The sequence below is a fragment of the Osmerus mordax genome, chromosome 16 (assembly GCF_038355195.1).
Source record: "Osmerus mordax isolate fOsmMor3 chromosome 16, fOsmMor3.pri, whole genome shotgun sequence".
NCBI lineage: Eukaryota > Metazoa > Chordata > Actinopteri > Osmeriformes > Osmeridae > Osmerus > Osmerus mordax.
The window spans coordinates 1,416,299-1,428,798 of NC_090065.1; the positions used below are offsets into that span (position 1 = coordinate 1,416,299).

At 50.6% G+C, this 12,500-nt stretch overlaps 2 protein-coding genes across 3 annotated transcripts; both read left to right on the top strand.

Annotated features, from left to right (window-relative positions):
• The first annotated feature begins 129 nt into the window (after positions 1-129).
• Positions 130-1,440, top strand: fam110b (family with sequence similarity 110 member B). 2 transcript variants are annotated; one of them, XM_067253904.1, is made up of 2 exons: positions 130-951; positions 1,051-1,440. In XM_067253904.1, exons 1-2 carry the CDS (start codon positions 130-132, stop codon positions 1,438-1,440), a joined length of 1,212 nt encoding a protein of 403 aa, XP_067110005.1. The 2 variants fall into 2 exon arrangements, with proteins under 2 accessions (XP_067110005.1, XP_067110004.1); XM_067253903.1 differs by having other exon boundaries at positions 130-1,440.
• A 3,597-nt stretch (positions 1,441-5,037) lies between these two features.
• Positions 5,038-10,043, top strand: bpnt2 (3'(2'), 5'-bisphosphate nucleotidase 2). Its single transcript, XM_067253283.1, has 5 exons — positions 5,038-5,730; positions 6,209-6,368; positions 6,936-7,031; positions 7,312-7,473; positions 7,759-10,043. The coding sequence occupies exons 1-5, from the start codon at positions 5,392-5,394 to the stop codon at positions 8,025-8,027; spliced, it is 1,026 nt and encodes a 341-aa protein (XP_067109384.1). The 5' UTR covers positions 5,038-5,391; the 3' UTR covers positions 8,028-10,043.
• The last annotated feature ends 2,457 nt before the right edge of the window (positions 10,044-12,500 follow it).

The window sequence follows — 12,500 nt, forward strand, 5'->3', positions numbered from 1 at the left end:
CCGCAGGGCTCCTCCCCCCTCCCCTCCCCCTCCCCCTGTCTTCATGTGTCTACAGCCCCCCGGCTGTTCCACCCTCGGCTCGCCCCCCCTCCGCCGCAGCCACCACGGCGACCCCCCCCCAGCCCAGACATGCCCACCGAGACAGTGGCCCCCCTGCCAGATAGCAAGCCCCCCAGCCCTGGCGCGGCCTTCGCCTCCGCCGTACCCCTCCGCATCCTAAACAAAGGCCCGGACTACTTCCGGAGGCAGATAGAGCCCAACCCCAAGAGGCTGAGCGCGGTGGAGCGTCTGGAGGCGGACAAGTCCAAGTACGTCAAGAGCCAGGAAGTCATCAACGCTAAGCAGGAGCCAATCAAGCCTCAGCTCCTGGCCAAGCCTCCAGTGTGCCCCGCCCTCGCCAAGAGAGGGGCGGGAGGAGGAGGAGGAGGAGGCGTGGCATTGTTCAAGGCGTCTAACAACAACTCCAAGTCGGACACGTGCGCCACGACGACCAAGCGAGAGAACCTGAACCTGGAGATCCTGAAGAACCTGCTGAACTCCTCGGGCTCCACCTCCGAGGGGCCGACCAAGAGCGCTACGCTGCGGCCGGTGGGCGGAGCTAGGAGCTGGGCCACGCACCGCTCCACCCACGACCTCACAGAGCCCTCCAGCCTCCGTTCCTTCGCCGAATCCCTCAAAGTCCCGCCTCCCTCGGGTGGGGGAAGGTGGAGCCCCCAGGGGGGCAACCTCAACCTGAGCCGCCGTCTCCTGGAGGAGCGGGGGAGTCGCGGGGGAGGAGGGGGCGACCGCTCCCCCCTCCACGCCTCCCACTCCTCCTCCGACATCCGGCGGCTGTGCAACGGCAAGCCCCTCCGGGCCGCTCGATCCAGCTCCAGCTCGGCACCCCCGCTCCCCCCAAAGCCCAGCCCCAAGTCCCTCCCTCCCGCCCTGGGCAACCCGGCCTCAGCCTCGGCCTGCGACAACGCCACCCTCCAGCCCTGCGACAGCGAGCCCAGCGCTCCCCTCCCGGGCTCGGCCCCAGGCTTGGGAGGAGGCCCCACGGATCTGGAGCTGGAACTGGGCAGCTCCGTGGCCCGCCGGCCCTCGCTGCACCGCTCCAAGTCGGACCTGAGCGACCGCTACGCCCGGGCGGGGGCGGACGTGGAGCGCTTCTTCAACTACTGCGGCCTGGATCCCGAGGAGCTGGAGAGCGTCGGCGTGGAAGGATTCGCCCGCGCCAACTCCGACATCATCTCCCTCAACTTCCGTAGCGCCAGCATGATCAGCTCGGACTGCGACCAATCGCGGCGCAGCAACGAGGAGCTGACGGACGAGGAGGAGGAAGAGGCCGGGGAGCGCGTGCCCTACGGGATCTCGGCGGTGGAGAGGAACGCGCGCGTCATCAAGTGGCTGTACAGCATCAAGCAGGCTCGGGAGTCGCAGAAGGTGTCCCACGTCTAGGTGAGCAGACGCATTTGGACAGACGGACTCGCGGAAACGACCGGCGGACGGATGACAGCGTTGCGAACTGGTTACCAGACCGCCCCACCCCCCCTCCCCGTGGTGCAGTCTTCCAGGTCTTCGGAAATCAGACTTTTAGAAGATCTGTGAGGCTGGGCTCTCGGGGTGACCTCTGACTGTCTGGAGGTCGAAGGTTAGAAGTCGAGGCTTGTTAAGGACTCTAGAGGTCGATTCCTCGAACTTCGGTGTTTGTTGTTCTCCAAACCTGCATGACTCCTCCCCCTTCTCCTCAGCAGCCCCGCCCCCAGCCAGCACGGCCTCCTGATCCAGCAGGTCTAGGAAAAACAAGAGCCTTTTTTTCAAGATGGACGCCTTTTTCTCAGCGCCGTCTCTCTTAATCTCTGTATCTGGATCCCTGAGTCCCCACAACACCTTTCTTTTTTACCTTGAAATATGCACTTTTCCTGTCCACTCTTTGCGGATACCAAAAGCCCCATCGTGGTAGGTGCATGTGCACACCATTCCCGGGGGAAGTGCAGATCTCAGGGGAGGAGCGTTGGAGTGTTGGGATGAGGGGATCTCCTCTTTCATTATTTCTCTCTGTCGTCGTTGTCTTTTGCTTTCATTTGTCTGACCAGCAGAACCCTGATGCCAGCCATACTTAGGTGTGTCCCTCTAGATCAGGCACTCCTCCAGGTCTCGGTTCCTCCAGGTCTTGGTTCCTGTAGATCTTGGTTCCTCCAGGTCTTGGTTCCTGTAGATCTTGGTTCCTCCAGGTCTTGGTTCCTCCAGGTCTTGGTTCCTCTAGATCAGGCACTCCTCTTGATCTCAGTTCCACTAAGTCCTAAATCTTGGCCACCACAGATCAACATTGTATATTTTAGGGTTCCACAACCTAGAGGCCCGATTAAAAATATTTGAACGGGACCCTTGGTGGGCTCTTAGAGTATAGTCTCCCATACACGAGTCTCTAGGTCGGTTTCTCTTTAGGTTGGTCTCTCTGAACAGTCCCTTTCTGTTTCTCAAGCCTTCACAGCTCCTACAGGTCCTCTGTCTTCGACCGTCTGATAATAAACCCCTCTGCTGCATCTCAGCTTCGTATGTGACTAGCAAACCTCCCTCCCCCTCCAGGACTGTGGAAGCATGGTACAGTCTAGACGTGTCCTATAAAGACCACCCCTGTGGTACCAGGAGAGGTTGGTATATTCCACCTTGCCCCCTTCCAGGGGGCACCCCAGCTTGACACCCTCCCCTACCACTCCTCTCTCTTTCTCTGAGTTACTATGGCGATATCGTTCAGGCAGCATCGCGGAACTGTTCTTCAAGCATTTCCGTGTTCTTTTAATTTGATTTTTTGCTCCTGTTTTATTTGATTTTTTGTCCCATGATGTTTCCATTGACAGTTGGATTTTGTGGTACTACTTGCTTTATTTTTTCCTGTGAAAATGCTGTAAGAAAAAGAAAAAAAGTGTATAATTTCAACAAGACTGTGTTTGAGTTTGTCAGAGGGCATCTGTAATAAGCTACGTACAATTCTGTTTCTATACAAGCCATAGCTTGGTCTGGCTTCTCTCTCAGTCTAGCAGTGAGACGGAAGGCCAGATGTGTCTTTTGTCCACGATCGAAGATCTTCGTCATTAGTGTACTGATGACATATACCTGTTGTTGAGGGGGACTCTGTTCCACCCTGCTGTTAAAGAAAGCAACCAGATGATGTTTTATCGCGTTCGGTTCTTTTGCATTTATTTCAATAAATGGCTTGTTTTATCCGCCATCTTTTGGCATCCGCGTCAGAAGGTTTTGTGAGTATTATTTCATTAAAATATATATTTGATGAAACCGCTCCTCTCACATTTGTTGTGATCTATGGTTACCACACAACACATTTTACTTAGCGTGTAAATAGCGTGTTGTGTGTCGTATGGGTGATTATGACAACAAACACAATGGAACTCTTGTATGGGTCCATGGCAACCGTGGAACACAGAATAAAATAATGTGTATTCTCTGTGTTCTAACTTCATCCATGTTCCACAGTGACGGTACACAAACAGCTCACAAACAACCTTCACCACACCACTCCAGAGGATAAGGATATATATACGGTGTCTCTCTTCCCCCTTCCCCCACCTCTCCTCGGCACCGGTTTACAAGGCTGCAGGCCATGTCGATGAGGAGATTCATTATGGGATGCTGTTGCCCTCCTGGAGCTTTTCAGGAAGTGAGCTAACACCAAACATGTGGGGAGGACAGAACTCTCTCTCGTCATCACACTCAACATTCTGAACGCAAGGTCACGTGAGGAGAGGTGAGGAGGGAAGAGGGGAAAGGAGGGGTGAGGAAGGGAGGAGAGGAGGGGTGAGGAAGGGAGGAGATGAGGGGTGAGGAAGGGAGGAGATGAGGGGTGAGGAAGGGAGGAGATGACGGGTGAGGAAGGGAGGAGATGACGGGTGAGGAAGGGAGGAGATGACGGGTGAGGAAGGGAGGAGATGACGGGTGAGGAAGGGATGCAGGGAAAGAAGGGGAAAGGATGCAGGGAGAGTAGGGGAGAGGAGGAAAGGATGCAGGGAGAGGAGAGGAAGAGAGGGGAGGAAAGGATGCAAGGAGAGGAAGGGAGGAAAGGATGCAGGGAGAGGAGAGGAAGGGAGGGAGGGGAGAGGTGGGGAGAGGAGGCCACTGTAGACTAGCATGGTAGTGCAGTCTTGGTCTTTCCTTCTCCTCTTCTCCCTCTTCATCCTTCTCCCTCCTCCTCTGAGCTATGTGAAGGGATGAAGCCTTCTGTAAGCTCCTTGTGAGTCACCCTACTCTCACACACACACTCACACACTCACACACACACTAAAGCTTTGGGCAGGCTTCTCTTATTCTCTCCCTCTGGATCCTCTCCATAGAAACACCAAAAGAAGATCAGCCAACGAGAGTATTTTAGCTAGCCCCCTACAGGCAGTCTTACAGCTAACTTGGTATTTTAGCCAGCTTCCTACTGCTCAGTCCAGTAGCTAGGAGAGTCTTTCATCTGTCTTTTCAGCTGTCATAGCGGCACGACCACAACGCACTAGCGAGCAGGCCTAAATTCCTCCCGCCTTCTCAAGTGAGTCGCACACAATCACGTTCAGACAGGCTCAGACGCTAGCTAGTCTGTTGCTTATGTACTAAGCTAGCTACGCTTCTAGATATAATTCATCTGCCAACTGTGTGTGTGTGAGGAACGTTCATATTTCTAATCCTTATCATTTAATGGATCGATTCATCCAGTCTATTGCGTGTTGTGCATTACACCATGGGCGTAGCCAACTGCTCGCGCTAGCCCAACCGCTGTGTAACACTGGGTCTTACTGACATCTAGCGGTGAATAATTTTCACAACGGAGCGAGAAATAAATGTAATGACAGATGCCATTCGTTGTTATTAACCATTTAATAAATGACTGGAAATTTAATAAATGGATTTTGCTCAAATGTAGATAATGTGTGTTTGGTTCTGGATGATCTACGTTTAATGGCCACGTGTCCTACTGACCCGGAAATAAAACAAACAATCGGCGACCTTTCAACTGCGCCCCTGCCCACCGTGTACGTGGAGAAATAAAAAGAACAGTTGTACCTCTATTCTCTCATTATTTATGGAATTTGGTTGGATAAAGAACAGCCACTGCTGAGATCCAAACTGAAACGACGAATAACATTCGCCAGTGTTATCATCTTGACCTGCAGTGTATGTGGTTGCTACGTTTTTCATTTGACAGCTCCTGGTACAGTAAATGACAGCTAGCATTTGCTAACGCTAGCATCGTTACTAGCTAGCCCATTAAGCTCGTTAGGAAATCTTAGCATTGTTTTAAAATGCATATACGTTTTCCAATGACAGCAAGCTAGCAAGCTCTTAGATCCGTCGCTACTATATCTTTCCACGAACGGTTGTTTTGAGAAGAATAACGGCTGATCCGAAACTATGTCTCCGATGGGGATTCGGCTGTCGCCAGTCGGAGTGGCCGTATTTTGTTTACTCGGGCTCGGTGTTATCTACCACCTTTATGCCGGTGTAATCTCCAGCCGGATAGCCGCCTTCCGGCAGAGGAAGACGGTTGACTTGCGGGACCTGCTCGCGCTGTCGGTGGAGGCGGCGGTGCAGGGCGGCCTGGAGGTGAAGAGAATTAGGGAGAATAACGTCCTGGAGGAGAAAACGAAGGGGAAAACGAAGGAAGGAGCCAGCGAGAAGCTGACCCTGGGAGACCTGTATTCTCACAAGAAGATGTATTACCTGATCAAGAATACTTACCCGGAACTGACGGTATGAGAGGGATACTCTAACTGATTATTACAAAAATTGACACTGTCCAATGACACTTTTGGTGTTTGGACCATTGCCTATCAACATTGCTATTGGTTGAATGCAATCTATCGTACGAGTCTCACTTTGACATTTACTTTGAATGGGTCAAACAGGATCCTTTTTTTTAAGTGATGGGTCACATTTGCACTTGTAGCATACTACTTCAGTTCTCTCTCTCCCTCTCGCTCTCTCCCCCTCATACTCCCCCCTCTTACCTCATCCTCTGTAAATATTGACTATCAACATTGATAGTGATTGCAATGCTCTCTATAGTGCGAGCCAAGTCTCCGTTCTGACATGCAGTTTGAAAAGGTCACATTGTACTAAGCAGGAGCAGGAGGGGCAGATTTTCCCCTTTGGTTTACTTCTTCACTTCTCCCTCCCTCCCATCTCATTGACACCTCCGTCTCCGTGACGACGCTGCCTCTCCGTGCAGGTGAACTCGGAGGAGCATGACTCGTCGGTGGACGAAGTGTTGGTCTGGAGCCGTGAGTTCCCTGAGGACATCCTCCAGGGGGTCCGTCCCGGACACCTGGTCCCTGCCGACAGCGTCACCGTGTGGATCGACCCGCTCGACGCCACCCAGGAGTACACTGGTACGACCAATCACAGCATGGTAGAACTCTCCGACAGCCAATCACAGTGTAGGAGTGAGTCGGTACGACCAATCGTAAGATGATAGAACACTCAGACAGCCAATCACAGTGTAGGAGTGAGTCGGTACGACCAATCGTAAGATGATGCTTTTATCCAAAGAGATACTGGAGATAAACAGACAGGTTACCCTGGAGATAGACAGGTTACCCTGGAGATAGACAGGTTACCCTGGAGATAGACAGGTTACCCTGGAGATAGACAGGTTACCCTGGAGATAGACAGGTTACCCTGGAGATAGACAGGCTGGTCTCACTAGATATAGACCAATTACTGGAGGTAGCTTGGTGGCTAGGCTAGCTACCTGAGCAGGTGTGTCCAGGTTGTTTATTGTAAGGGCAGAACTTGATATAGGTGTGGTCAGTTTTCCCAGCCTTTCTGTTTGTTTGTGTGTGTGTGTGTTTGTCTGTGTGTGTGTGTGTGTGTGTAAGGCCTGTGTTTGTGACAACAGTGTCTTGTTACCTGCAGTGCCTGTTTCACACTTCTGTGTGTGTGTGTGTCTCTGACAGAGAACCTGGTGAAGTACGTCACTACCATGGTGTGTGTGGCCGTGGATGGAAAGCCTGTTATAGGAGTCATCCACAAGCCTTTCACTGGATTCACAGGTAGGGGTGTGTCTTACACACACACTCACACACACAGTCACAGTAAAATAGACCCACACAAAAACACACCTGGGGTGTTGTGTGTGTGTGTGTGTGTGTAAGGAAGATCTGGTTGCTGGTAGTCTAGCGCCCTCTAGCGCTGGCAGGAAGACAAGCAGCACACATATCTGTTTTATCTAAGAAACTAGTGGTGGATGAGTGTGTCCACTTCTTTCACTTAATCTCTGCTTACTCACTTAACATGTCTGTGTGTCTGTGTCTGTGCCTGTATGTGTGTCAGCGTGGGGCCTTGTGGGACAAGGCTCCAACCTGAAGCCCAGGTCGTCCTACAGCTCCACCCCTCCCAGGGTCATCGTGTCGCGGTCCCACTCCGGCGACGTCCGGGCCTTTGTGGAGAACAGCTTCGGGAACAATACTGTCATCATACCTGCAGGGGGCGCCGGTGAAAACTGTCATCTCCTGTGTGTGTGTGTGTCTGTGTGTGTGTCTGTGTGTGTCTGTGTGTCTGTGTGTGTGTCTGTGTGTGTGTCTGTGTGTGTGTCTATGTGTGTGTCTGTGTGTGTGTCTGTGTGTGTGTCTGTGTCTCTGGTCTCCCTCTTTCTTTTTGTATCTCTTTGTCTCTGTCTCTTTTTCTCTCAGTATCTCTCTCTGTGTGTGTCTGTGTCATTGCTATAACCTCCCTGTCCCTCCCTCCCTCCCTCCCCCCTCCTCCCCCCTCCTCCCCCAGGCTACAAGGTCTTGTCCCTGCTGGACGCCAGAGACGAGGAGTACGACCTGGCTGACCTCTACCTCCACACCACCTTCATCAAGAAGTGGGACATTTGCGCGGGCGACGCCCTGCTGAGCTCCGTGGGCGGTCACATGACCACGCTGAAGGGCGAGCAGATCCAGTACTCAGGGACGGCAGGGAACCCGGGGGGGCTGCTGGCCAGCGTGGGGCAGGACCACCGGGCCCTGCTGGAGAGACTGGCGCCCCTGAAGGCCGGCCAGCACTGAGGACGCGCAGGAGAACATGAACACACACACGCAAGAACACACACACAGAAAACATGAACACACACACACGTGAAGATGAGCACACACACAGGAACATGAACACGCATAAAACAGGAACTCACACACAAGAACACACACACATTCACGCTGACAGACAGAATTAGAGCACAACAAGACTGGATAAGTCAGTCGGAGCAGAACTTAGATGGGACTACACACACACACACACGCAGACACACACACATACACACAGACACACACATAGACAGGCACACACACACACACACTCTCTAAATAACTATGTGGACTGGCATGGTGTATTTAAGCCTGGATGTCATCACAAGAGACTTGTCCATCCTCGGGGATGGACAAGAAACTACAACTCCCATCTCTCCATATAGTCTGCCTTTGAACTACAACTCCCATCTCCCTGCCTGTCTGTGGACTACAACCATGTCTCCAGCATGTGGTTTATAACTCCTATCTCCAGCACAGTCTGGGAACTACAACTCTCATTTCACTGTATAGTCTGCCTTTGAACTACAACTCCCAACTCCCCTTCAGTCAATGGACTACAACAATGTTATTAGCTTGTGGTTTATAACTCCCATCTCCAGCACAGTTTGGGAGCTACAACTCATCTCCAGACTTGGCCCCAGTGTTGAGAAGGGCTCAGCTAGCATGGCAGCTAGCTGTGGAAGTAGCTAGTTCCTAGCATGGCAGCTAGCTGTGGAAGTAGCTAGTTCCTAGCATGGCAGCTAGCTGTGGAAGCAGCTAGCTCCTATCAGCTAGCTGTGGAAGCAGCTAGTTCCTTAACCCTGCTGTTAGCACAAGGCAGCTGTCATTCTGAGGTGTTTCTTTCTACCTGTGTCATACTTCCTGGATTAGGAATAATTGCCCTCTTTGGGGTCCAATGGGAAAGCTGCAAACACGTTCTCATATAGTGATAACGTCTGTTCTGTGGTTCTTTACCTGGCTAGCGGTCGGTTACGTTAGGCTTGTTGACAGGAAGTCTGTTTGGGTTAACGCCGTCACTTTACAGAAGTAAGGCACTGATCAACCAATGAGGTCTGTCGAACCTTCTGTTTACACTGTGAAGACTTCCTTAGTGATGCGATCTCTCTCTCTCTTTCCCTCTCTATCTCTCTCTCTATCCACCTTTCCTAGTTCTATCTTTCTCTCACTCGCTCCCTGTCTCTTTCCATCTCTCCTTCCCTCTCTCTCCCCCTCCCTCTATCAACCTTTCCTTGTTCTATCTTTCTCTCTTTCTTTCGAGGGGTATTATGTAAGCTTGGACGGATTGAAAGTCTGGAAGGTTGGTCAGATAACATGTACAGTATGTTTAAACAGCATCATGGTTATTTGTCAAACATCCACCCTACATCTAGCATTCCTTAAATAAAATGTTTTAATGATACGACCTCAAAACCTTCCTGGTATCATTGATTGTGATACCAAGCCGCCCACAGAGGCACAGCGTGAATCTAACGCCCCAGGTGTATATGCCTGCTGTCTTGCTTAAGTGTTGCCTCCATGATTGTAGTTCTTTTTAGTGACTTTTATTATTTATCTTTATTTGACTTGGAAGTTTGTCAGTTTCTAAGACAAATAAAGATTTGCGGTCTTTGTCTCAGAAAGACAAAGAACAGTGTTTATTTTTAACAACGTAATCTTGAACAAACTCAAACTCCAGTAACCAATGAGCTGGACTTTGTCAGTCAGACTCGCTGAATATTCATAACCTCCATGCTCTTAACCCCGCCTCCTTTTGATGGTTTACTATTAAACGGTGTGTATGACATCAGCCATGGACTCCGCCTACTTTCTGTCTTCCGTCCAATAGCATCGCCCCTGTGTGGCGCAGAAGGAAGGAAAGTTGTCCGATGTCTTGTTTAGCTCCAAAGGACCTTGATTGCCTTTAATACGCCTCCATTCCAACACAAATGACTTTTTATTTATTTTTTATTTCACCTACACAGAAATTCTGTCCTTATTCTATAACCCTCCCTGGTATGTGCAGTTCCATATTCCACCAGCAGGTGGAGACATTCACATGCCTATTCTGCTTTGACGTTACAGGTTTGTTTGTTACAGGAACCAGAACAGAAACAAGGAGGTTTGGGTCCTGCTCCACTCATAGCTGCCTGTATAAACCTTTAACAAACAAACTAAACCTACAATAAATATGAATCCTACACAAACTACTGTTGTTTAATTAACAATGTCCGTCCGTCAGTCCACTTATGTCAGCTGTCCAACACAAATGAGAGACAATTTATAATACTGAGTAATTCACTAAACAACTGAGAATAACCGAAGCTAAGAATAACAGCTGAGGTTGTGCAGCTTGGTGTGAAGTACTGATACAGGCTACAGCTTCTATTAGCCTCTGCCCTGCGCTGAGAGAGTGCTTCAGACAGACCACAGCCTGTTGATTATGTTGTGGGAGAGATGCTTTTGTACAAAACAAACAAAGTGATGATGAAACACTTCTGTACCAGCTGGACCTTGTTCTGAATACCCTTCGTCCCCTCTCTCTATTCTCTCTCTCCTCCCTCTCTTTCTCTATTCTCTCTCTCCTCCCTCTCTTTCTCTGTCTATTCTCTCTCTCCTCCCTCTTTTTCTCTCTCTCTATTCTCTCTGTCCTCCCTCTCTTTCTTTCTATTCTCTCTGTTCTCACACTGTCCCATTTCTCTGCTTCAGTTTCATTAGTCACACAAGCTATCTTCTATTCTCTCTGTTCTCTCCATCCACTCATCCATCCACCAATCCATCCATCAGTCCATCCTCCATTTATCCATCCATCCACCTATCGATTCAGCCATCCATTCCTCCAGCTGCTGCACCTATCTCCTTCCCTCCCTTCCTCTCTTCTACCCCCTCCTTCCTCCCCCTTCCGTCATCCCTTCCCCCCTCCTTCCTCTGTCCCAGTCCCCTTTCTACCCCTCCTAACTCCTTCCCCTCCCTCCCCTCCCTCCCTCCCTCATCCCTCCCTCTCTCCCTCCCTGACTCCCTCCCTCCCTCATCCTAACCCATCCTGCCTCTCCACAGCCCTAAGGTCCAGACCCAGACCTCCTCCGCCTGCACACACCACACATTTACATACAGTCAGTATGTGTGTGTGTGCCTGTCTGTCGGTCTGTCTGTCTACCTCTCGGTCTGTCTGTCTGTCTCCCTTTCTGTCTGTCTACCTGTCTGTCTGTCTACCTGTCTGTCTACCTGCCTGTCTGTCTGCCTGTCTACCTGTCTGTCTACCTGCCTGTCTGTCGGTCTGTCTTTCTGTATGTCCGTCTGTGCCCAAAAAACAGAACTGCGTCTTCAGCTGGATTGGTGTCCTTTTGAGTAAATCAATTACTCAAAATAAATTGCCTGGTTTCTTCTGGACATCTTTTCTCCGTCGAGACAGACGGTAGCCTGCCGTGTCTTTGTTCTCAACATAATAGACCTGGAGGCTTTTCCCCCGCACCACGGCAACCGTTCACCTGAGAAGGAATAACAGGCCTCTGCTACCTACACCTGACATTTGGTGAAGCTTCCAATCGCTGTTATGGTGCCATGAGTTATTACTGTGCTGTAAGACGCCTTATAAACATGTTCTAAACATGTTATAACTGCTGTAACACCTGTTTCTTCAGCGATGTGATGGCCTTGAGGTTCAGGTGACCCATTTCTGAATGCTGGATAAGATAATTGGATATTAGAAAGTGGCACAGACACTTTTACTGTAACAGTAAGTTGTTTATTATTACATGCAAGTCGACACAGGCTTTGTATATAACATATTTAACCGATAAAGGCTTCAATTTTCCACTTCAGATAACAACTATTCTGGACTGTTCTCTTGTTTAGTGGCACAAGTTATGACACAAGTGGAACGTGTGGAGGTTGGAGGTTGGGCTTTCCAGGGCTGAGTGGATGTAAATATTAATCTTTTAGTAACACAACCTTCAACTGCCCCTTAACAGCACCAGCTGATGTTTACATTTACATTTAGTCATTTAGCAGACGCTCTTATCCAGAGCGACTTACAGTAAGTACAGGGACATTCCCCCGAGGCAAGTAGGGTGAAGTGCCTTGCCCAAGGACACAAAATCAGTTTGCACGACCGGGAATCGAACTGGCAACCTTCGGATTACTAGCCCGATTCCCTCACCGCTCAGCCACCTGATGTTGGGGTGTAGTCGCCACCGGGAGCAGGTGTGTGTCTGTCCGGCTCTCCTGTCATCACCGCACCTCTCCTCCAGAGCTCTCACACACACCCTTTACCGGAACCCCTGGCCCTGGCCGGCCAATCTGATGGCCCGCTGCCATCAGGGTGCATGCCTGTTGCCTGGCAACCTGGATCCAGCGTTCCGTGAGGGGGCCATGTTTAAATCAATCCAATTTAGTATTTCTGGAAAAGTGGCGTTGTGTGGATAATTCACATGGGTCCTTGAACAGAGGCCCTCTCTGTGAGAGTGTGTGTGTGTGTGT

Excerpts from the sequence above, each read along its gene's own strand:
- bpnt2 (XM_067253283.1), top strand. The coding sequence starts at position 5,392 with ATGTCTCCGATGGGGATTCGGCTGTCGCCAGTCGGAGTGGCCGTATTT. Across the intron at positions 5,731-6,208 it reads ATACTTACCCGGAACTGACG|GTGAACTCGGAGGAGCATGA; the intron begins GTATGAGAGGGA and ends CTCTCCGTGCAG. Across the intron at positions 7,032-7,311 it reads GCCTTTCACTGGATTCACAG|CGTGGGGCCTTGTGGGACAA; the intron begins GTAGGGGTGTGT and ends TATGTGTGTCAG.
- fam110b (XM_067253903.1), top strand. The coding sequence starts at position 130 with ATGCCCACCGAGACAGTGGCCCCCCTGCCAGATAGCAAGCCCCCCAGC.